Source organism: Bubalus kerabau, chromosome 15 (genome assembly GCF_029407905.1).
Source record: "Bubalus kerabau isolate K-KA32 ecotype Philippines breed swamp buffalo chromosome 15, PCC_UOA_SB_1v2, whole genome shotgun sequence".
NCBI lineage: Eukaryota > Metazoa > Chordata > Mammalia > Artiodactyla > Bovidae > Bubalus > Bubalus kerabau.
Window position 1 is genome coordinate 54,554,887 of NC_073638.1, and position 22,556 is coordinate 54,577,442.

General features: G+C 39.1%; 1 protein-coding gene across 4 annotated transcripts in view; it reads left to right on the plus strand.

The window, feature by feature from the left end:
- Positions 1 to 22,352, plus strand: part of POLD3 (DNA polymerase delta 3, accessory subunit) — a 45,100-nt gene extending 22,748 nt beyond the window's left edge. For all 4 annotated transcript variants that reach the window (XM_055549085.1, XM_055549084.1, XM_055549082.1 and 1 more), the window contains exons 6-12: positions 530 to 794; positions 1,408 to 1,480; positions 3,534 to 3,696; positions 8,928 to 9,034; positions 14,823 to 14,938; positions 16,038 to 16,116; positions 20,348 to 22,352. In XM_055549085.1, the coding sequence (XP_055405060.1) occupies positions 530 to 794; positions 1,408 to 1,480; positions 3,534 to 3,696; positions 8,928 to 9,034; positions 14,823 to 14,938; positions 16,038 to 16,116; positions 20,348 to 20,550 (1,006 nt within the window). In that variant the 3' untranslated portion in view covers positions 20,551 to 22,352. The remainder of the gene's footprint in view (positions 1 to 529; positions 795 to 1,407; positions 1,481 to 3,533; positions 3,697 to 8,927; positions 9,035 to 14,822; positions 14,939 to 16,037; positions 16,117 to 20,347) is intronic.
- The last annotated feature ends 204 nt before the right edge of the window (positions 22,353 to 22,556 follow it).

Genomic DNA, 22,556 nt, shown 5'->3' on the forward strand with positions numbered 1-22,556 from the left:
ACAGGTTACAGGAGCTAGTGGCTCTGTTCCCAGCTTATTCCGTGTTCTAAAGCATGATCCATTCTGGTCAGGAGAGTTGCCAGGAAATTTGTTAATATTTAAAGCTTTAATTTTGATTCAGTCAATATTTATGGTATATCTAGCCCTATAAGGTAGAGGTCTTTAAAAATAAGAGATAACCATTTGGTTTACCAAAGTTGGTGAAATTACTAACATTTTCGTATTGTTTGGTATATTCTTACTATTTTGAATTAGGATGCTTTTTTCAAAAAAGCAAAAATACCCATACAGTTTGGTAGAAGACACCTGTTTTCAGTCTTAGTTTTATTACCAACAAGATGTATAATCTAGGACTTCACTCACCTCTCTCCAGTACTTGTTGCACAAACTTATTTCTAAAATCCATCTTAATTTTAAAATTTCCTAATTTTATAGTATTAGGGTTAGAGAGTATTGTGTAGAAGAAGCAAGAGTTTGAAAGTAAGGTTTGATATTGACAGTTAATTTAATGTAACATTTCTGTCCTCAGGTTTAGTGCCATCCAGTGTGCAGCTGCAGTCCCTAGAGCCCCTGCGGAATCCTCCTCTTCTGAAAAGCTTGAGCAGTCAGATCTTCCGGTATCACCTGAGACGCAAGCCAGTGATGAGTTGACCACCAATGGTCATGGCCCACCTGTCCCCAAACAGAGTTCCCAGCAGCCCAAAGGAATCATGGGCATGTTTGCTTCTAAAGCTGCTTCTAAAGCCCAAGATGCCAATAAGGAAACCAAAACAGAGGCTAAAGAAGTAACGAATGTAAGTCTTCTATCAGCTCAGAATGGGTAACTAGAAAGCATTTAATAATCCCAGTGGTTGTAGTTTAATTATATAAGGTTCTGATATTTAGTTCTAGTTTTTTCTACTTTGGTGTAGGTCGTTTAATTCTTGGGCCGATAGTTTGATCTTTGTTTAAATCCTCATTTTCCGTTCTGTGAGGGAGAGGTCATCTTGTTAAGTAATTCGGATGTCATACTGTTGTTAAGTGGTGGAACCAGAATTCAGTTCCACTTACGGTGATTACAAATGTAATGTTCTGAAGGTTTTTCCCCGTTTTGTACCATACTGCCTCTGATCTGTTTTAATTCTGTCAAAGTAAGTAGTTTTTAAATATAATAAAAAAATGTTTAGACACATTCATGGATAATAATTTTATAAAAACTATGAGAAACTAAGCTTTGGAGATGAATACCAAACGCTATGTGGTCTGGCTTTGTTCTTATACCTAGTATGTACGCACTTTGGCATGGTAATATAGAGGCTCTATGATCACGGCAGTGTGTTCTACTATTGACATTTTTGACTGTTTCTTGAAGAACAGCCTAAACACAGAAAAAAAAATCATGCGTGTTTTCCTTTGCTTTGCTTTCAGGCATCTTCGGTAGGCCCCAAGGCACCAGGGAAGGGGAATGTCATAAGCAATTTTTTTGGAAAAGCTGCTATGAGTAAGCATGTTCTTAGGTTCCTTTGACTAATATGTGAATGTTAATATAATAACCTTTTATTGGAGGTGAAGGCCACCTTGTACAGTTTTTACCCATCTAACACACTACTCTGTGGTTTTCCTACATCCTGACATAAATTTGCAGTCTACAAACCTGTGTATTGATGAACATAACCGACTGGAACAGTGGATTTTACTGGTGAGCTGGGTTTGGTTGAGATCTCCTGAAGGATAGTTTACTTATTTCTGATTTTACTTCCTGCCTTGGAAAGAGAATTAAATAATAGGGTTCTTGAAAATGAGTGATTAAAGTAAAAGGGAAGTTGCTTGGTTAAACAGTGTAGTGTTAATATCTTGGGTGCTTTGTCGGTTTGCCTGGTATAACCATTTTGTTTGCTAAGGGGCTACAAAAACAAATTTTTTGCCTTTCTTATTTTTGCAGATTACTTACAGTAATGAACTAGACCTCGGTTTGAATTAGGAGGGCCCAGGTAGTAATGGCCATTTTGAGAAAGCAAATCTCCTTTATTTAAAAATATATATTTGGGTGAGATTTCTTTCAAATAAAAAGAACCAATAATCACATATTTCCGTACTTCTCATATCAAATACACATCCCCTGAGGGTATGTGGCCAGAATACCAGGAAGAATGCAGGAGTTGAAGGGTAATTATGGCACACTTCTTGGAGCATAATGCTTTACAAAGATTTTGTGGGAAGCAATTTTGTTACATGCCTATGCAAGCAAAATTAGTCAGAAATCTGCTTTTCTGTGATGGTCAAAATGGTAGTTAGGGGATAGATTGGGGTAATAGTTTTTTTATTTCCCATAAAAGCTATCAGAAAACATTTTTATATTCTGAAAAAAATAATGAAAATTTGCTACTTTCAGGTTACTGGGAAAGCATGATTGTATTATTTCAGGCCCAATGCATAAGGCCAGTGCAGGAGATACAAGAGATGCGGGTTTGATCTCTGGGTCAGGAAGATTCCTTTGAGGAGGAAATGGAAACCCATTCCATTATTCTTGCCTGAAAAATCCCATGGACAGAGGAGCATGGCGGGCTACAGTCCATGGGGTTGCACAGAGTCAGACATGACTGAGCACATGTACACACAATGCATAGGGAGGGCTTCCTCCTTCTGTGAAAACATATGCTAAGGTCTATCATCTTATGAATGGGTAGACAATATGTGACAGATGGAATACTTTTCAGCTATAAAAAGCAATGAAGTACTGATACATGCTACAAAATAGATGAACCTTGAAAATGGCAAAATAAAAGATGCTGAACACAAAAGGCCGCATGTTATATGATTCCATTTATACAAAAGGTTCAGAATAGGCAAACCTATAGAGACAGAAAGTCTATTAGTGGTTGTTAAGGGATGGTTTGTGGAGTACAAGATTTCTTTTAGAGGTGATGAAATGTTCTAAAATTGGATAGTGGTGTTGGAATTAAGAAGCACTGAATTGTACAGTTTATAAGGGTAAATTTTATGATATATGAATTCTGTCTCAGTAACAAACACCTTAATGTTTTATATATTTTTAAAAATTGCAGCATTGGTGACAAATTAGGACGTCGTCATCTGTTATCTTTCTTTGCTTAAAAAGGTTTTTCATATTTTTTTGAGTATAAAAAGGAGATGCTTTTCTGCTGTCATAATTCATAAGCTGCATACTCTTGGGAAACATCTTTAATTCCCTCTGACTCTTAATTTCCTCATCTAACAAATGAGAATGTTGGTACTTCATAAATTTGTATTCATTTTTTTCTAAGTCCTACTTTTACTATCATTTGGCCTGGGGGCTATGATATAATGAGGGATTAGCAGGAGGCAGAAATGAAAACAGTTTCAACTAGAGTGGTAGTTGGAAAGGAGAAATGTTCTCTTGACTAGACCATGAGCTCTGTTAGGACGGGGACTGTTTTTCATCCCTTTAGCCCATGTGCCTAATATATTACCTGGCACTTAGTAAACTGTCAAAGGAATGATAAATTAATATTGCACGACGGGGTTATATATCATCTGCTATACTTTATTTATAGATAAACTTAAAGTCAATTTGGATTCAGAACAAGAAGTGAAAGAAGAAAAAAAAGTGGAGCAACCTCCTCTGTCTGTCACTGAACCAAAGCTGGCAGCCCCTGTGGACCTGAAGAAATCTAGCAAAAAAGCAGAGCCTGTTAAGATGCAACAGAAAGAAAAAAGGTAGGAAAATTTTGTTGCTTGTGAGGGAAGAGTGTCTCTGCTGGGGGTGAAAAGGTCTGTTTGGGCTTATTGACAGGCAGGCAGTTTTCAGTTGAGTACTAAATCCTACTTAATTCCTTAGGGATACAGCTGTATAACCAAAATTGAGAGAGACGCTCCATAGCTTATCTAGTGAAGCAGAACTTGAATCAACCAGTTTGGGTGATGTAGAGCCCAAAGCCAGTTTTTTGGGGCCCCATTGATCTAAATTGATTGTCTTCTCTCCTTTACTTCAGTTTATACTTGTGGGCATGGCGTAAGTGTGCCTGAGCATGTGTCTCTGTGGCTGTTTTTCACCTTAGGTTGCCAGATGAGGGGTGACTGTTTCCAGTGAAATTTAAGAGAAAAAGTTCTTTGTTTTCTTTTTGTATCAATGAGTTTATTTTTCAAGTGGTAAAATGTAATTAGAAAAGAAAATAAAAAGCACACAAGCTGTTAAAAATGAATCCAGGAATTTGAGACACTACCTCATAGTTGGTAGAAACTGGTCTGTTGAAAGAAATTCTAAAGGACACTGTCAGCACTGATAGGCCCAGAAATACTTGACTTTTGTGGCAAGGTTGTGGCCACTCTATTAGAAAACATAAACAAAATGCTGAAGTTGCAGAGGGTCAGAGCTCTGTCCAGTGGGCCTCACCTCCTCAGAACGTGTGATATGGATGGGTTAAAATGTCTCCTCCCGTGAATACAACACTCATTGATGGTTATTGCCAGGACCACATTCAGTATTTCACCACCAAGTGGGATGTTAACTGTATGTTTTTAACACATGGTCTTCCCTTGTGGTTCAGCTGGTAAAGAATCCGCCTGCAATGCGGGAGACCTGGGTTCGATCCCTGGATTGGGAAATCCCCTGGAGAAGGGAACGGCTACCTACTCCAGTATTCTGACCTGGAGAATTTCATGGACTATACAGTCCATGGGGTCGCAAAGAGTTGGCATTTTAATACATGAACTTTACCAGATTCAGGAAGTTCTTTTCTGTTCTTAGTTTGATGTTTTATAAAATGAGTGTTGATGGTGAAAGAAATCAAAGAGGACAGTAACAGATGGAGAAATATACCATGTTCATGAATTGGAAGAATCAATATAGTGAAAATGAGTATACTACCCAAAGCAATTTATAGATTCAGTGCAATCCCTATCAAGCTACCAACAGTATTCTTTACAGAGCTAGAACAAATAATTTCACAATTTGTATGGAAATACAAAAAACCTCGAATAGCCAAAGCGATCTTGAGAAAGAAGAATGGAACTGGAGGAATCAACCTGCCTGACTTCAGGCTCTACTACAAAGCCACAGTTATCAAGACAGTATGGTACTGGCACAAAGACAGAAATATAGATCAATGGAACAAAATAGAAAGCCCAGAGATAAATCCACGCACATATGGACACCTTATCTTTGACAAAGGAGGCAAGAATATACAATGGATTAAAGACAATCTCTTTAACAAGTGGTGCTGGGAAATCTGGTCAACCACTTGTAAAAGAGTGAAACTAGAACACTTTCTAACACCATACACAAAAATAAACTCAAAATGGATTAAAGATCTAAACGTAAGACCAGAAACTATAAAACTCCTAGAGGAGAACATAGGCAAAACACTCTCTGACATACATCACAGCAGGATCCTCTATGACCCACCTCCCAGAATATTGGAAATAAAAGCAAAAATAAACAAATGGGACCTAATTAACCTTAAAAGCTTCTGCACATCAAAGGAAACTATTAGCAAGGTGAAAAGACAGCCTTCAGAATGGGAGAAGATAATAGCAAATGAAGCAACTGACAAACAACTAATCTCGAGAATATACAAGCAACTCCTACAGCTCAACTCCAGAAAAATAAATGACCCAATCAAAAAATGGGCTAAAGAACTAAATAGACATTTCTCCAAAGAAGACATACAGATGGCTAACAAACACATGAAAAGATGCTCAACATCACTCATTATCAGAGAAATGCAAATCAAAGCCACTATGAGGTACCATTTCACACCAGTCAGAATGGCTGCTATCCAAAAGTCTACAAGTAATAAATGCTGGAGAGGGTGTGGAGAAAAGGGAACCCTCTTACACTGTTGGTGGGAATGCAAACTAGTACAGCCACTATGGAGAACAGTGTGGAGATTCCTTAAAAAATTGGAAATAGAACTGCCTTATGATCCAGCAATCCCACTGCTGGGCATACACACTGAAGAAACCAGAAGGGAAAGAGACACGTGTACCCCAATGTTCATCGCAGCACTGTTTATAATAGCCAGGACATGGAAGCAACCTAGATGTCCATCAGCAGATGAATGGATAAGAAAGCTGTGGTACATATACACAATGGAGTATTACTCAGCCATTAAAAAGAATACATTTGAATCAGTTCTAATGAGGTGGATGAAACTGGAGCCTATTATACAGGGTGAAGTAAGCCAGAAAGAAAAACACCAATACAGTATACTAACGCATATATATGGAATTTAGAAAGATGGTAATAATAACCCTGTGTACGAGACAGCAAAAGAGACACTGATGTATAGAACAGTCTTATGGACTCTGGGAGAGGGAGGGGGTGGGAAGATTTGGGAGAATGGCATTGAAACATGTAAAATATCATGTATGAAACGAGTTGCCAGTCCAGGTTCGATGCACGATACTGGATGCTTGGGGCTGGTGCACTGGGATGACCTAGAGGGATGGTATGGGGAGGGAGGAGGGAGGAGGGTTCAGAATGGGGAACACATGTATACCTGTGGCGGATTCATTTTGATATTTGGCAAAACTAATACAATTATGTAAAGTTTAAAAATAAAATAAAATAAAAAAAAAATGAGTGTTGAATTTTGACAGATACTTCTTCTACATTTATTGAGGTGAATGTATGGTGTTTATAAATGAGGTTGAATTTTGACAGATACTTTTCCTACATTTATTGAGGTAAATGTATGGTGTTTCTGTTAATGTGGTGAATTACACTGACTGGTTCTCAAATTTTAAACCAACCTTGCATTCTTGAGATAAACCCCACTTGGTCATGATGTATTATCCTTTTTATATATTGCTAGATTTGATTTGTTAATGACCCAGAGGGATGGAATGGGGAGGGAGGAGGGTGGAGGGTTCAGGATGGGGAACACATGTATAAAAAAAAAAAAAAAAAAAAAAGAATTTTTTGCATCTACGTTTATGGGGGTATAATCAGTTATATTATCTTTGCTGGTAATGTCTTTACCAGATTTCAGTATCAAAGTTATGCTCATTTCATGTGATTAGTTAAGAGGAGTGTCTTCTTTCTCTGTTTTCCAAAAGAGTTTATGTAAGATATGTTTGTTTTTTTTTTTTTCCTTAAAAATTTGATAAAATTCACCAGTGGATCCAGGCTTGGAGTTTTCTTTGTGGGAAAATTTTTATTATGAATTTGATTTCTTTAAATAGAACTATTCAAGTATATCTTTATTCTTTTGTGGTCAGTTTTGAATGTGTTTTTAAAAGAATTTATTTCATCTAAGTTAAAATTGTTCTTAATATATATAACCTTATTCTTTGAATATCTACAGAATCTGTAGGTATTGCTACAGATTTCTTCTTTCATTCCTGGTACTGGTACTATATACTTTTTATCAATCTTATAAAAGTCTTACTGAGTTTATTAGTTTTCTTGAAAAATAACTTTAACCGTTTAAAATTTTCTGTTTCATTGATTTCTGCTCTTTATTATTTCCTTCTGCTTTGGGTTTATTCTTTGTCTAGCTTAAGGTAAAAAAATGTATTGATATTTGTTATATAAGAAGTATGGTTGAAGGTAAAAACTATGTCTTGTCCTTATTTGTGTCTGTAACACACAGTAGGCCCTTGATAAATTGTTGTTGATTGAATGAATAGTGTGGTGGAGTATCCAGATAGAAGAGCTAAATAATGTCAAGATGGATTTAGGTTTTTTTATTATGTCATTGTTGCTGTTCAGTTGCTAAGTCGTGTCTGACTCTGCAACCTCATGGACTGCAGCACACCAGGCTTCCCTGTCCTTCACTGTCTCCTGGAGTTTGCTCAGACTCATGTCCATTGAGTCTGTGATGCCATCCAACCATCTCATCCTCTGTCGTCCCCTTCTCCTGCCCTCAGTCTTTGCCAGTAGCAGTCTTTTCCAGTGAGTTGGCTCTTTGCATCAGGTGGCCAAAGTATTGGAGCTTCAGCGTCAGCATCAGTCCTTCCAATGAATATTCAGAGTTGACTTCCTTTAGGATTGACTGGTCTGGTCTCCTTGCTGTCAAGAGACTCTCAAGAGTCCTCCAGCACCACAGTTCAAAAGCATCAATTCTTTGGCACTCAACCTTCTTTATGGTCCAACTCTCACATCCATATGTGACTACTGGAAAAAACCATAGCTTTGACTGTATGGACCTTTGTCAGCAAAAGGATGTCTCTGCTTTTTAATACGCTTTGTAGGTTTGTCATAGCTTTTCTTCCAAGGAGCAAGTGTCTTTTAATATCATGGCTGCCGTCACTATCCACAGTGATTTTAGAGTTAGAGTCACCTTAATGTTTTCTGCCTATGCCTTTGTTCATGTTGTTCTTTCTTTTTAAAATTATGTCTCCCTTTTCTATCTGATAAACTGTTTAGATTTTGAAGTTTTAAAATAAGACTCATGTCACTTAACATTTATTTGTTCAGAAAAATTTATCATATTGTATTTTATAGTCAGTGGTATTTGTATCTGTTTTTCCTGCCAGAACTTCTTGAGAACAATGGTACTTTTTTGATCTTTGCATCTGGGTGTTTAGCAAAAAGTCTTTATGTAAGTAGTAGCTGCTTATTTAATGCTTGTTGAATGACTAAATCAACAGTCATTCAACTGTTGCATTCATAATGCTTGTTGAATTAATGAATTATGAATGCATTCATAATGCTTGTTGAATGACTGAATCAAAAGTAGGGGAAGTAAGGAATTTAAAGATTTTTTTCAATAATCTGGTAAGTAGCTTACAGTGATCTTTAGAGAGCTAGAGGGAGTTTTTATTCTGAAGTGACTTAGTTGTGTGTGGTCAGTTAGTGGAGTATCCTTTGGGTCTTTTATGACTTTTATTTTTTACCCTCTGGAATTAAGTTCATGAATTATGAAGCAAGGCCGATAGTAGCATATGAATACTTATATTTTTATTTTGTGTAACATGCTTAAATTATTCCCAAATGGCAACAGGAGGAAGCAAGTGGAGTTATCTGATGATGAGACAAAAGAAACTGAAAACATGAAGAAAAAGAGGAGAAGAATCAAACTTCCTGAGTCTGATAGCAGTGAAGATGAAGGTGGGCATTGCTAATTTTTTTATTTTAAATTTTAATTTAAAATTTTAATTTTTGGCTAGTGGGATTGTCTCAGTCAAATTGGGCTGCTATTATAAGAATACCATAGACTGGGAGGCGTAAACCACAGGACTTTATTCCTTATAGTTCTGAAGGCTGAGAAGTTCAAAATCAAGATACAAGCTGATTCAGTTCCTGGGAGAGGCTCTCTTCCTCATTTGTAGAAGAATACCTCCTTGCTGTGTTATCCATGGTAGAGAAAGAAATCATCTTCTTTGTGTCTCTGATCTCATTCATTACGGTCCTGTCCTCGTTTTATCTCCCAAAGGTCCCTTTCCTGCTACTATTGAGGATTTGGGCTTCAACATATAAATTTTGAGGGAACACAAATACTCGGTCCACAGAAGGGTCAGTTCTTACTGTGATGACTTTAGCTCAAGAAGCTAAAAAGTTGCTTATTATGGGTTGCAGTGACAATAGTAATCCTAGCAGTGAGAGACACAGTGTACCTGTTTCTGTTCAAAACCAACTTTTAACCTTTTAACAAGAACCATAATCTTCTGATAATTTGTGAAAGTAGCAAACACAAAGAGAAGGAGAATAAGGATTATTATTATATTTATTATCAAGGATATTTTCTTTTTTAAAAAATAAAATGGAGCTCTTCCTTTGGGTACATTCATGTGTGTCTTATAAAAAGTGAGATTGTAGGCATCAGGGGTAATGGTGCTGTTTTGTACCACATAAGTAAAACCACACTAAGATGAATCTGCATTGTTGTTGTTGAAAAGGAATGACACTGTGGACCCTCCTAGTTTTAAGTTGTAGACACTGCTGTAAAATAAGTGAACAGAGTAAGGGCAAGAATCTCGCCTGGAAAATTAATGTGCCTTTTAAGATCAAGTAGTCTAAGAGCCAATTCAAGTATTCTTCCCAAATTGTGTAAATGAACATATATAGAAAAAGGAGGGACTTCTCTGATGGGTCCACTGGTTAAGACTGCATTCCGAATGCATGGGGCACAGGTTCAGTCCCTGTCAGGGAACTAGATCCTACATGAAACTAAGATTCTTCATGCATGTGGCAATGAAGATCCCTTAGTGCTGCAACTAAGACTCAGTACAGCCAAGTAAATTTTTTTTTTTAAAAAAGACCAAAGAGAAGAATTCCTGTGTTGGACTGATATGCCATATGACTTCAACTCTGAAAAGCCTGCTCTGAGAACTGGTGGTGAAAAGCTTGAGCTGCTATGATTGATTCTCCATGAATTCATGGCATATAAAGCATTTTAGGAAATGGTCGGAACTCTCATCAAGAGGGATTCAGCATCATATAAAGGTAGACGAAAGCAAACAAGCTGAGAGATTCTTTAAGAGATTAAAGAGAAATGAATGCAAAAAAAGAAACTTGCTATGCTGTTGAAGGGCAAAGCTAAACTTGTTAAACTCCAGTCTAACCAGAAACTACTGTAAGAAGCACTAAAACTGGTAACAGAGGCAACCCAAACTGGGGGGTATTAACTCGAGTGAGTTGAAAAACAAATTATAGATGACAGTCACACAAAGGAAATGAACAGACCTGAGAAACTGTGCAAGCAGGTTGACTGTGCCCATGGCAGAGCTGCACCTTTGACTCCTCCCTCGACTTAGGGTTTTCATTGACTGTGAAACAGATAGGGATTTGGTATTGTGAGCATCCCAATGGGATGCTGAATCCTCATTCCATGTCATTCATCAAAATGCTTTAACCAAAACCACAGAGAGGAAGATCTCCAAGTATGTAGATGAAACAACCATCAAGGAACATTCTGATTGGTTAAGAGTTGAGGAAATAGAGGCAACTCTGCAGACACACAGGAAAATAAGTTAGGACGTAACTTAGGAATGTGTGCTAACTGGAGCAGTCATCCCTAATTCCAACCAGGAAGAGAACTTGAGGAAGATTCTGGATAAGTCTTTGAAATCATCAGCCTTAATATACATTAAAAAATAAACTAGATACTCTAGTATTAGTGAAGGAGTCAGCTGTAATTCTGTGATTGATTGAACACTCTTTACATACTTCAGAAATACTCTCTGTAGTTCTGATCCTTAGCTCACAAAAATGATACTCTTAAGTGACTAGAAATAAGAGTGGGGTTATTTAGTCTGGAAGGGAGAAGAAATGTGAAAGAGGTGGGCAACCCATTGTAACATGATACAGAGCAGAGGTGCTCAGATTTTTTTTATCTGGGAAAGATAAATTTTGGCATCTGACTAAATTTATAAACTATTGCCATTTTATTCCTCAATTTCTTCTTTGTCTCAGAGCCAATGGGATTTTACTTTAAACCTTCATACAGTCTCTAACCTACTATTGCTTTATTTCTGCTATGCTGAATATGTGCTGTCAGTTCAATATGCCATCTTCAGCTAGAAGTTGGCAACAAAAGTGGAGCAAATGGCAGAGACTTTGGAGTCAGACAGACCTGGGTTTAAAATCTCACCTCCACTACTGACTGTGACTTTAGGCAGGTTACTTAACTTCTTCAGTTCCTTGTTTTCTCTTCTCTAAGATAGGATGTTATCACATAAGATAGGCCTTTTATGAATATCAAATAAAATGCTGTTTCAAAAGTGCCAGGACAATGCTTAACATACAATCAGTTTTCTTAATATTCACCCCACTTTTCCTGTTGAAGGTCAGTAAGCGTTTAATGGTAATAATATACTTGAAAGTACCTTCTCTCAGAAAACTCCCTTCAACTTCATATTCTTAACTATATACCCGAGAAAGTATTCCTTTTTTTTTTCTCCCTGGCAGAATCATAAGCACCGTTAGCAGTTCTGTATACTCTCTGTCTAAAGTAAAGAAAGGCCAGACCCAGAAAGAAATAACATGAAGAGTAATATCTATATTGCTAGGAAAAAGTAGTTTTAACTGGTATGTTTCAAGCTTTGCTACCATTTTCAGTCCTTGCAAATTGTTTATAGAGAATGGTAAGCAAATGACCCACCTCCACCCCTTTTTTGAAGGTTAAGATAAGTAGTTTAAAAAATTTCCTAGGAAGCTATGAATGGTTTCCAGGAATTCTAATTACCCATCTCTTCCAGAAAACTGGTAAACAGTGGTTACATTGCTAGATCCCTGCAATTATCTTGACCACAGTTCTTATTCTGCCCCAGTGAAGGGTGCTTTCCTGGGGTAAGTGATGTTTCACTACTTGAGTACCTTTCATCTGAAAAGCTGCAAAATCAGTTACAAATATATTTAAAACACACCAATGCACCCATCATTCCATAGCTTATGTCACTAAAATATGTTGAAGGAGTATAGTTGTCTTGGCAATAAAGACTAAGGCAGACAGACATGGATTCTAACATATGAAAGTGGGCAAGTTTTTTTTTTTTTTAAAGTCTCTTTGAACCTTGGTTGTATAAAACAAATAGTAATAGTGATTTTTGTGGGGTTATTATAAAAATGAATGATAAATGTTTGTAAGCCCAGAAAATTCTAGTTGTTTTCCCTATCCTTTCTTAAAATATTGTAATTTAAAAAAAATTTAAACTAAGTAATACATATATGTTTTATATATTAATAGTAACCTCTCCTATCAGACTCACCTAATTGACTGATGCTTCTCTTATCAACTTTTTCTCATCCGTCTTCCATCTTCCAAGGGTCTGTTGAAGTTTCTTATTCCTTAAGAGCTCTTGGCTTCTGTGACGTTCTCTTCCCTATTATGAGGGGGTTACATTTCTTTCCTTTATTATTGTTACGTTTCTCATTGAGGGTGTGTGGAAGGGAGAGGGAGGCATATGCCTAATCTTCCTTGACTTAGAAGCTCCTCATCCCAATTGTAGTTCAGAAAATGATTATTTTATTAAAAATGTTACTGTATATTCAGCGCTAGGGAAATGGTGGTGCCTCTGCCTGTATGGAGCTTAGAGTCTGAAGAGGGGACTCTAAACAGCTCCACACGTGTAGTGAGAGGGGTCTTAGAGGGTGCCACTGGGATTATGTGTTTTCCTTGGTTAAGTCAAGTGGTTGCAGAACTGGAAACAGAATAAGAACTCATAAATTTATGACTGAGTACTCAAAATTCCTTTTCTTTGGCGTCCTCACTGCATAAACTTCTCTCCTACCACTGTAACTCATTGCTTCACAGCTTTCTTAATAGCTATACCTTCAGGAAAATGGGTGCTTGGTTCTGGTGGTTTGACTGGACTTTTTCTTTCTCAAGCTCCCGACATGTTCTAGCCTCCCAGTGCTGGTTAATAGCTGGACCACTTTGCTTTTATGTTTCTATTTCCTAGAGTTTATAAAGTTTGGGGGCCCATTTCATACTTGAAGTGTGTAATTTATTGTTTCTTTCTGGCTGTTGTTCTGCTTCACCTCTTTAGGTCATTTGGCCTTGAACTCTCCACTGTCATAATTTTTAACACTGACCTAATGAGTTGGGAGAATTTCAGATCCAAGACTTGTGCTAAGAATTTGAATACAGCCAGGAGATTCAGGGAGCAGGTGAGGCTAAGCAGCTCTCCAGTCCCTTGACCAGCAGTTTCTTTGCAGTGATTAAGCAATGGGTCAGCTGAGGATTTTCACTTCCCTTCTCATGGGCCTTAAACTAAGACCACTGTTTCTAGAACTGTTCAAAACTGATGGGATCCCTCTGGTGGTGCTCTCTTTTCAGGTGGTACCACTTCCATAATGATATTTCTCTCCTTAAAATATTCTTTTCTTGCTGATCATATTAATGAACAAGTCTTGGTTATTAGAGCTATAGTTGTGATCATCGTTTCAAAGATGATTCCACAACCCCATGGTTTATGCTGCTCAATGTCAGCTGGAAAATTTAAGTCTAACAGACATCTGAGGTGATTGCAAATAGTCCTTAAATCACAGTCACAAAATCATTGTTACTGTTATTTATTGCATACAACAGAAGTTCATAGAGATTTTTTAAAAACTTGCCCACATTCATATGCTAGGATCCATATTGGTCTGCCTTAGTCTTTATTATTAACCCAAGTGTTCTCCTTCAGTATGCTTTTAGTGACATAAGCGTAAGGAATGATGGATGTGTTGGTGTGTTTCAAATGTAGTTGTAATGGAGTTGTAGCTCTTCCGTTGAAAGGTGCTCACACTTGGTATAATCTGAGGATTCTCTCCACTTACTTCATCTTAAGAAAATGTCTGTCCCTGTGTGGTAGGCAGCATGGGATAGTTGAAATAGTCAGGCTGTGGAATCAGACTAACTGGGGTTTAAAACCTCCTGCCTCAGTTGCAAGCTCTGTGCTCCTGGCAAGCTAATCAACCTCTCAGAACCTCTGTTTACCCAACTCTAATGTTTGAATGATAGTATTTGTCTCTTAGGTTTGTTATAAGGAGAAAGTGAAGTAATGTCACTGAAATAGATGACACATGGTAGATAATCAGTGGATATTTTTAAAACAACTGCATACCCTGACTTATCTATAAAATTAGAAGCTAGCTAAGATGATCTCTAAGGTACATTCCAGCTCTAATAATTTTTTTAATTGGACTATAATTGCTTTACGATGTCAGCTCTAAAAATTTTTGATTCTTTGATTCTCTTTGTATGAAAATTGATAAAATGTATATTTTAAAGATATCTGTCTAGTTATCTATATATTAATAGATAGATATATAACTACAGAGTCCTTGATTGTCGTGAATTACTGCTTGCAGAATACCCTTTGCTGGACATGGAAGTGTAGAGAACTAGTGAGCGGGCATTGTACCAGACACTGCCGTGGTTCTCTTATCTAAGCTTGTTCCCTTATTTCAGTCATACCAGACTCTCCTGGAGCTTATGAAGCTGAGTCACCATCCCCACCTCCTCCTTCTCCTTCTCCTTCTCCTGAACCAGTGCTGAAGACTGAGCCGGAGCCTCCTCCTGTCAAGGTAAAACTTTACTGGGATGTGTCCTTTATGGCCCAAGAATGAAGCCACTCTGCTGCGTTAGTTCTCTGCTCTACACTTCACATGTGGCAGTAGCTGGCTCCTATCTCATCCTGCTCTCCTGTAGGTGGTACAGAATGGACATTCCCTCTCTTCTCACAGGAAGGGCAAGTTGAGCCATAGGGCATCATCTCAGGAATGTAGCCGAGGTCAATCCTGGGGGCTCTTTAGTTTTTCATGACTTCCAGTCTCAGAGCAGCTGTGCTGTCCAACTTCTGTTGGCATTGTGCACAGTTAAGTGTAGCAGAGTTTGTGAAAGAGTAGAACAAACAACTCATGTGTGTTTGTTGCTCTTCTAGAAAAGGGCTGCAAATGGGGAAATACAGTTTTCAGTAATCTTCAGCTGGGTCTTGTCTGCATCTTTGAGTGTAAATAATGAAGGATTGAGAAGATGGGTTTGTTTTTTTTTTCTTTATGATTATTAGTTTTCCTTAATTCATTGACTGTCATTTAAATTTTGCACTAAATTCCTCATTAGCTTAAAAGAAAATGGAGTGAAAGACCAGTGGAGAGAAAAAGAAGTTGGTATAAGTAAAACCTTTTTGATACTAAATTAGACAGTTGTAATGTTGCAGTGTCGGGAGGCTGAACTAGCAGGTATCCACAGCAAGGGTGGATGCCTTGGAGACCTGCAGTCTAGGGGCCTTCCCTGGGCGCTTCCAGTATCTGCTGTGGCCTTCCGTTAAAGCCCTTACCACAGTGGTCTGTTTTCCTTGTCTCTCTCCTCCGACTAAGGCCATTGTCCTATTGGTCTTTTTAACCATGGTGCCTACTCTCTCCAACAAAAGTTTGTTGACTGAATGAACACAATTCTTTGCTCAACATGCTGCGTCTCTTCTCACAATGAGGTATCAGTGAGCATAACTTGTCTCGGGTTGGGCTGGTCCCCTAAAGGGAAATTTGTAGATACCTTGTGTAACTTTTTATCCTCATAAAATATTGGAGGGTGATTGTCAAAAGATTAAAAAAAATTGTTGTTCTTCTCTACAGCTTGATTGGTTAGTTTAATGTTGTATCCTCTGATCTTCCTGTGACCCTTTAGGGCTCTGATGGAGAAAACAAAAGAAAACGAAAACGTGTGCTGAAATCTAAAACCTTTACAGATGAGGAGGGCTGCATGGGTAAGAAAAAATGTTGGCTCCAGGGATAGAGTTATGACCGTAGAGAGCACCTTAATCCCTCACAGAGCAGGGCGCCTCATCCCCATGTGATGCTGGCTGCTTGGCTGTGGCCCACACTGAGGGGCTGAGTCGGGGACACTACAGCTACAGAGTACCTGCTTCCTGTTTGGTTCATACACTTGAGATCGCGGATAAGAGTTGCAGCATCTCTGGTTGGGGAGTTTCTTGATCTGTGGTGTGGAGGGGAAAATAGCCATTTTGCCCACATGTGAGATTGTTGTGAAGATTCACGTGAAGTAATAGATTTAAAAAAACACTTTCAAGATGAAAACCGCAATACCAACTTTAAGTATTATCAAAGACACTGAGAAACAAGTGGGGTTGTTTTGAATGTTTATTTTATACATTTGAACTGTGGAAAAGAGGCTCCTGCAGATGACTGGACTCTGAAGAGAGTGTCAGGAGTCGTCTTCGTATTTTGCCCCATTTGTTGTTCAGAGGGTTATGACTTCCATGTCACTTCCTGTGTGTTTCCTGTTTTGTAAGTCATGTTAGATAAAAGCATGTTCCTTTTACAGAGATCTAGAGGGAAAATGGAGTTCGGGCTTTGAGTCATCACTTGAGTCCTGATGAAATGTTCAAACCCTGGTACTATCTTTTGTGTTTGTGATGAGTTGTGGGTTTAGGCTCTTCAACCTCTTGTTAGGGAGATGGCCTTTAAGTGTCATTTCTGTTTTCCTGTGGCACCTGCCACACCTCAGCTCTTGTAGAGAAGTATTTTTTCCCTTTCTTGATTTTCCTTTTCTGATTCACATTTTTGTCTTAAAAAGGTTTAATTGACTATGAACGATCAACTTTTCCAAGCAGTGTGTGGTTGGTAAAACTAGTGAAGACGTCTCATCGATCTTGAGCCTCTCCGGTTCCCTGCCTCACTCATCTGAAAAGGCCTCTGCCATTTTCATTGGAGCATGTGCTTGGGGAGTAAAATTCCTTACACAGGAAATTTTTGTCTTTGCAGTGCCAACTTTCTTGTGAGCCTATGAATTCTGGACTTTGGTCTTGTTTTATTTGTTCTTGCTTTCAGTCTTCAGTCATGAATTTCAAGTCTCTTGGTTTGACTGTTAGTGGTAATTTATGTATTTACTATTGAATTTTTTTATTCGTTTTCATTTTAAATATAAGAGGACAGAAGCATCAGTGCTAGTTTTTTCCTCCTGCTACCCCAAAAGAAAAGCATCAAAAATACCTTTATAAGAGTTCATTGGGAATTTGTGGCTAATTACATATTGCTTTGTTCAAAACACAGTTCTCAAGTTTTGGCCAGGTATGGGATGTGAACTTTTTTGTACTCCTGTCTCCAGACAGGACTATTAAGAGCCTTGGATGCAACAATGAAAACTGTGCTCACATAGCACATTTTTTTTGAAAAGTTTTTATTCCAAACTCAACTTAATGAATCTTGGCTCCTGTAACCAACAAAAAAGTTCTGCTTTTCTCTCTGTGCTCAGACTGTTCCAAACGTACCAACTCAGGGGGCTTGTCCTGTCCTGTGCTGGATCGCAGTTATTCTGTAGATTTAAAAAGCTGATCTTTCCCTTTCTGTAAGTTCACTGCAGGGACTGGGGAGTTGGGCCCCTGAGATATGTGTGGGGTAGACTTCTGGACAGGGTAGATTTATAAGAGCAAAACAGTTGAGTGGAAAAGAATTCTGTTACCCCCACAAACTGGGCCTTTTTTTTTTATGGCAGCCCAGAAAAGTGGCATGTTGTTCAGCTAAAAGAAAGGTCCTGTATTTTTAAGTTGAAATCTCCTTTGTTCTGTAGTTTGAAGTAGCTACAGCTTTGAATATAGAAATGCTCCTTTTAGCTCTTAAGGGCTATACCAAGTGTTCTGCTTAAGAAATTCTGTTGATGCTGCCCTGACTGATTTTTAACTCCTTTAAGCAGTGGATTGCACAGAATTGGCAATGAAACAGCCAGTGGTTAGTCATGAAATAATGAGCTAATTGATGCTGAAGTTTAATATTATAGACATGCCAGCAGTTTAATACAGAATATAGCTTATGGAGGAGCAAGTTTTGTAGTAAGTCCTGTCTTTTCTGTATGTGTAGATGGCTCTTCAGACTTGGCTGATTTGAGATATTGAGTAGATAACAGCTCATAATTTTGTTCCAAAATCCAGTTATGTAGTACTTTGGCATTAGAATGGGATGATGTTCTGCGATCATAATTGTTGCACTATAGGCCTACCACGGAAGTTCTCTAAATAATCTGAGCGCAACATTTCTTACATTTTGCTGAGTATATACATTACTTGAAGATCTTGCCGCATTTCAAATTCTGATTCAGTAGGCCCTGGGGGTAGGACTTGAGATTCTGCATTTCTAATAAGCTCATTGGAGATGCTAATGCCTCTGGTCTGGGAAGCCTTAAGGCCTCCAAGAATGCTCAATATATATTTTAAACTTTTTAGTGTTTATTTAGCCTCCAAGTTGGCAGGAGTCACCCAAAGTGAATTCTAGGCTCTTGAAAGTAATGATAAATCCTAGGAACTCGTGCGGGGTGGGGGTGGGAGGACGATTGTTAATTATGCAGCCTTACTAAGAATAGATGGATAAGGTGAAGGAATACTCCACTGCTAGAGCCAGTTGATCTCCAGCATGGCCAATTGTGAGGGGGAAATATAGCATTAAACAGAGCTTGCCAGAGATTACTGCATGTATTTGTACTTTCTCTGAGGCAGCAAATGACCTTCTACAGGGAAGCAACAAGCAGTGGTTCTCAAGGTGTGGCTCCCAGGCCAGCGGCATGTCAGCATCACCTGGGAACATGTTAGAAAAGCAAATTCTCAGGTCTGCCCCAGACCTACTGAATCTAAAACTCTGGAAATAAAGCCCAGCCATCCATGCTTAAACAAGGCTTCAAGTAATTCTGATACACATTAAACTTTGAGGTTAGGTAAGTGACAGACTAGGTATTAGAACACAGGTGTATTTGATTCCAAAGTCTATGCGTCTAGAACAGTTTGACGTATTTTACTTGAAAGAAATAATCAATAATTGAGAGCTTGAAACTATCACTGTTCCTTAATGGGAAAAAAAATACCTTTCACTTTGCTCACTTGAATATTTATTATGCATATTAGGTTACTCTGTTCTGCTAAGAAAAGGTATTCTCCGTTGTTCATCATTTGCTGAGAAAGGGCTTTGATGGTGCTGGTTGTGCAGCTGCTGCATCTCTCTAAAGTCACAGGAGGGTGGCATTGTACTGTTTCTTGTGGTTGCCGTGTACACTGCAGTAGTTCTGAAGAACCTCGTCGGTTCTGGAACATCATTGTTGGAAGCCATTGTCTGTGCCTGTGCCCTGTGGGGCTTTCTTATAGTGACTCCTCACTCACGTAAATGTTTTTAAAGTTTCCTGCGGGAGGAATTCAGTGAATATTTTGGTAGGAGAAAAGGCAAAATATGCCCTTGGCCGACAAGGAGTAAAAGCACTGGTAACTTTCTCATTTTATCATCATCTTTCCTTAAAACTATCAGGTTTGCCATCTGATTGAGTTTGCCTGAGATAGTATCTTCATGATGCAGACCACTACTAAATCTTGGGTCACTGAGAACCAAGAACTGAACAAGAGAGGAACTAACTAATCTCCAGTTCTCTGTACTTAGGACATGCGGAGCCACGGTGACATCAGGGCAGGGCTAGCCAGGAGGTACCATGGCAGTGAGCCTAGCTAGGCAGGATGGGGACTAGCAGGTAGAATCGAGACTAAGAGCAGGAAAACCAGAGGTGGCGATGGCAGCACTGTGGGTCAGGAGGTGAGACTGAAGAAGTCAGAGAGAGAGTGGAGGTAGAAGCAAGTGTTTGAGATCGGAAGCAGACGGTTCTCATACAGGGTTCAGGCAGTTAGCTAGCACAGACCAAGGCCCAAATACAGGATTTGGGCAATCAAATGATGCGGGCCCACTCAAAGATGGGACACAGCAGTGACAGGATAGGGGTAATGTTGATTTTGAGCCGCAGCTCAGGGCTGTGAGCTCAAGATACTGCCTCCAGCCTGAGGTGGGATCTGATCTCCCAGCAGTATTAAGCTTCGGTGATCGGTGAGCACCCCTCCCTCGGTCAGTGGGACTGAGGGGATTGGAGTGAACCAGACAGCTCATTCTCTCATAAGAGCAGTGTTCTAAATGACTCAACCCACTCACATCCTGTTTTTCCCCTCGTTCTACCAGTGACTGAGAAAGTCTACGAGAGTGAATCCTGCACAGATAGTGAAGAAGAGCTTAAGATGAAGACTTCCTCTGTCCATAGGCCTCCTGCCATGGCTGTGAAAAAGGAACCCAAAGAGGACCGAAAGGGCCCAAAGAAGGGAACTGCTGCTACGGGCAAAGCCAATAGACAAGTGGCCATTACTGGCTTCTTCCAGAGAAAGTGAACTGCCATCTCTGTTAGGTCAGAGATGTGGTGTGGTCAAGGGACAAGCCCGGGACGTACAGACTGTCACTTACTGTGTAAGTTCATCCAGCGCCTCGCCTCACCTGTGTCAAAGACTGTTCTTCTGCCCTGTAAGGTTTATACGGCTTCTGGTTTTCAGCAAAAAAGAAATCACCTGGACGCAAGAGGCAAAAGAATATTTGAAAAGCTGTTACCTTCTAATGACATTTTTTTAAGCACAATTTTGACCTGTCCAGAAGGTTTCACTCCAAAAATATATTGGAACAGGTTTCTGAATTATCACTGAAGCCATTAGTGGCTAATCCACTGTATCCTACCCGTCCTTTGCCCTTACCCATCCATGTGTGGCTCAGGAAGTGATCCTCCTCGTTCTTTTGTGCTCCGTGGACTTGTGCAGGTATTTTTTTATCCCTGAATTTTACTGGGTGTGTCTATCATCCCCCCACCCTCCCTTCCCCACTACCACCCTTCTGTGTGAAGTATTTTCTGTAAGTCTTTTAAATCTTGGACTAAGGCTGAAACAAAAATCTGCCTGTAATCCTCTTTTCCTCCATTATAAAGTACACTGACACACCTGGCCACAGACCAGCATGTTACTTGTGTTCTAGCCCTTTCACAAAAGCTCTTACTCTCTAGACCTTTACTTGCAACTAGTGGTTAGGGAAAAGCCTGAGGCAGAGCACAAATAGAAAGTAGTGATGTATTCAGCCCCCCAGAAATTACTTAGAGTCAGCACTGATGATATTAGAGGACTTGTCATGTTGCTGGCAGAGGGTGTTCTGTATATGGCTCTTTGTGATTTTTGTCTCCTCTCCGCTCTCCCTTTCCCACTCTCAAGACCTAGAGAGGGAAACCCACACAGTGAAATGAAGGCTAAAAAGAGAAGTCCCTTCTTACACACAGTGTACAACAGTTAAGTAAAATTTCTCCTTTTCAAGGAACCTGAATGTTAGAAAGAGCAGTTTTCCAGAAAGGTAATGAGGAAGAGGTAAAACACCTTGGCTGTCAGTGTTGCTCCTCTGTAATTTTAACTCCCCACGTGCTTAAAAGTAGAGGTTCCCCAAGAAGAGATGGAGAGAGCCAAGTCATTGGTACATCTAAACATTTTCATTTTTTATTCGTGGAAAATCATTTATTTAGTGAAAACTTGGAAGCAACTTCCTGTATGGCTGGACAGTGAGCTTGGGGGATGGAGGTGGTGTGGTCGACCTTGCACAGTGAGCTCCGAGGAGAGGAAAGGAACACAGGCTCAGCTGCTGGCCTGACTCATGATAAACAGAGGAGGGATGTCTGACTTGCCTCTTGCTCCATCCACCTTCGCCTGGTGTATGTCGTAAGTGATGCAGTCAGCCATCTACTGTTTAAGGTTAGGTTTGTGACTGACCTTTAATTAATAGGAGCTTCTTTAAGCAACTGTCACCCAGGCCCCTCCAGCCAGGCACCCCATGGACTTGATTAAAACCAGAGGTTTGGGAGATGAGTCCCGGCGATATGTCTACAACTTGAGAAGACAGAGGCTTTGTGAGCAAGCTGAGTAAAGGTTGACATATTCCAAACCCCTTTCTTTTTAAAACGTAAAAGGACAGAGAGAAGGCTGGAAGGGCTGAACTTAAACCTTTACAAAAAAATATCTGGAGAGGAATCCCTTTTAAATGGTTCTTTTTGTCATTGCCTCTAGTCATTTTTCTAACTAGAAATGGAAAATTAAAAAAGCAACAATCCAGTCGTTTTTTAAAAAATTACATTGGGATCTCTAATAAAATCACATTTTGAATTGGAAAACTCGGGTGCTGGTGGAGTTCTGTCTTTGCAAGGATAATGCAAATCCTGTGATCACTGTACCCAGTACGCTGCCTACACTCTGAGCCGTCTGTGAGGCTTGGTAAGTAGTAAGTACTGGCTGTTTTTTTCTTTTTGTGAAAAAAAAAAAAAAAAAACTACCATGTTATTCACATGAGTTAAATAAATTTGAGAAGTTTTTTTTTT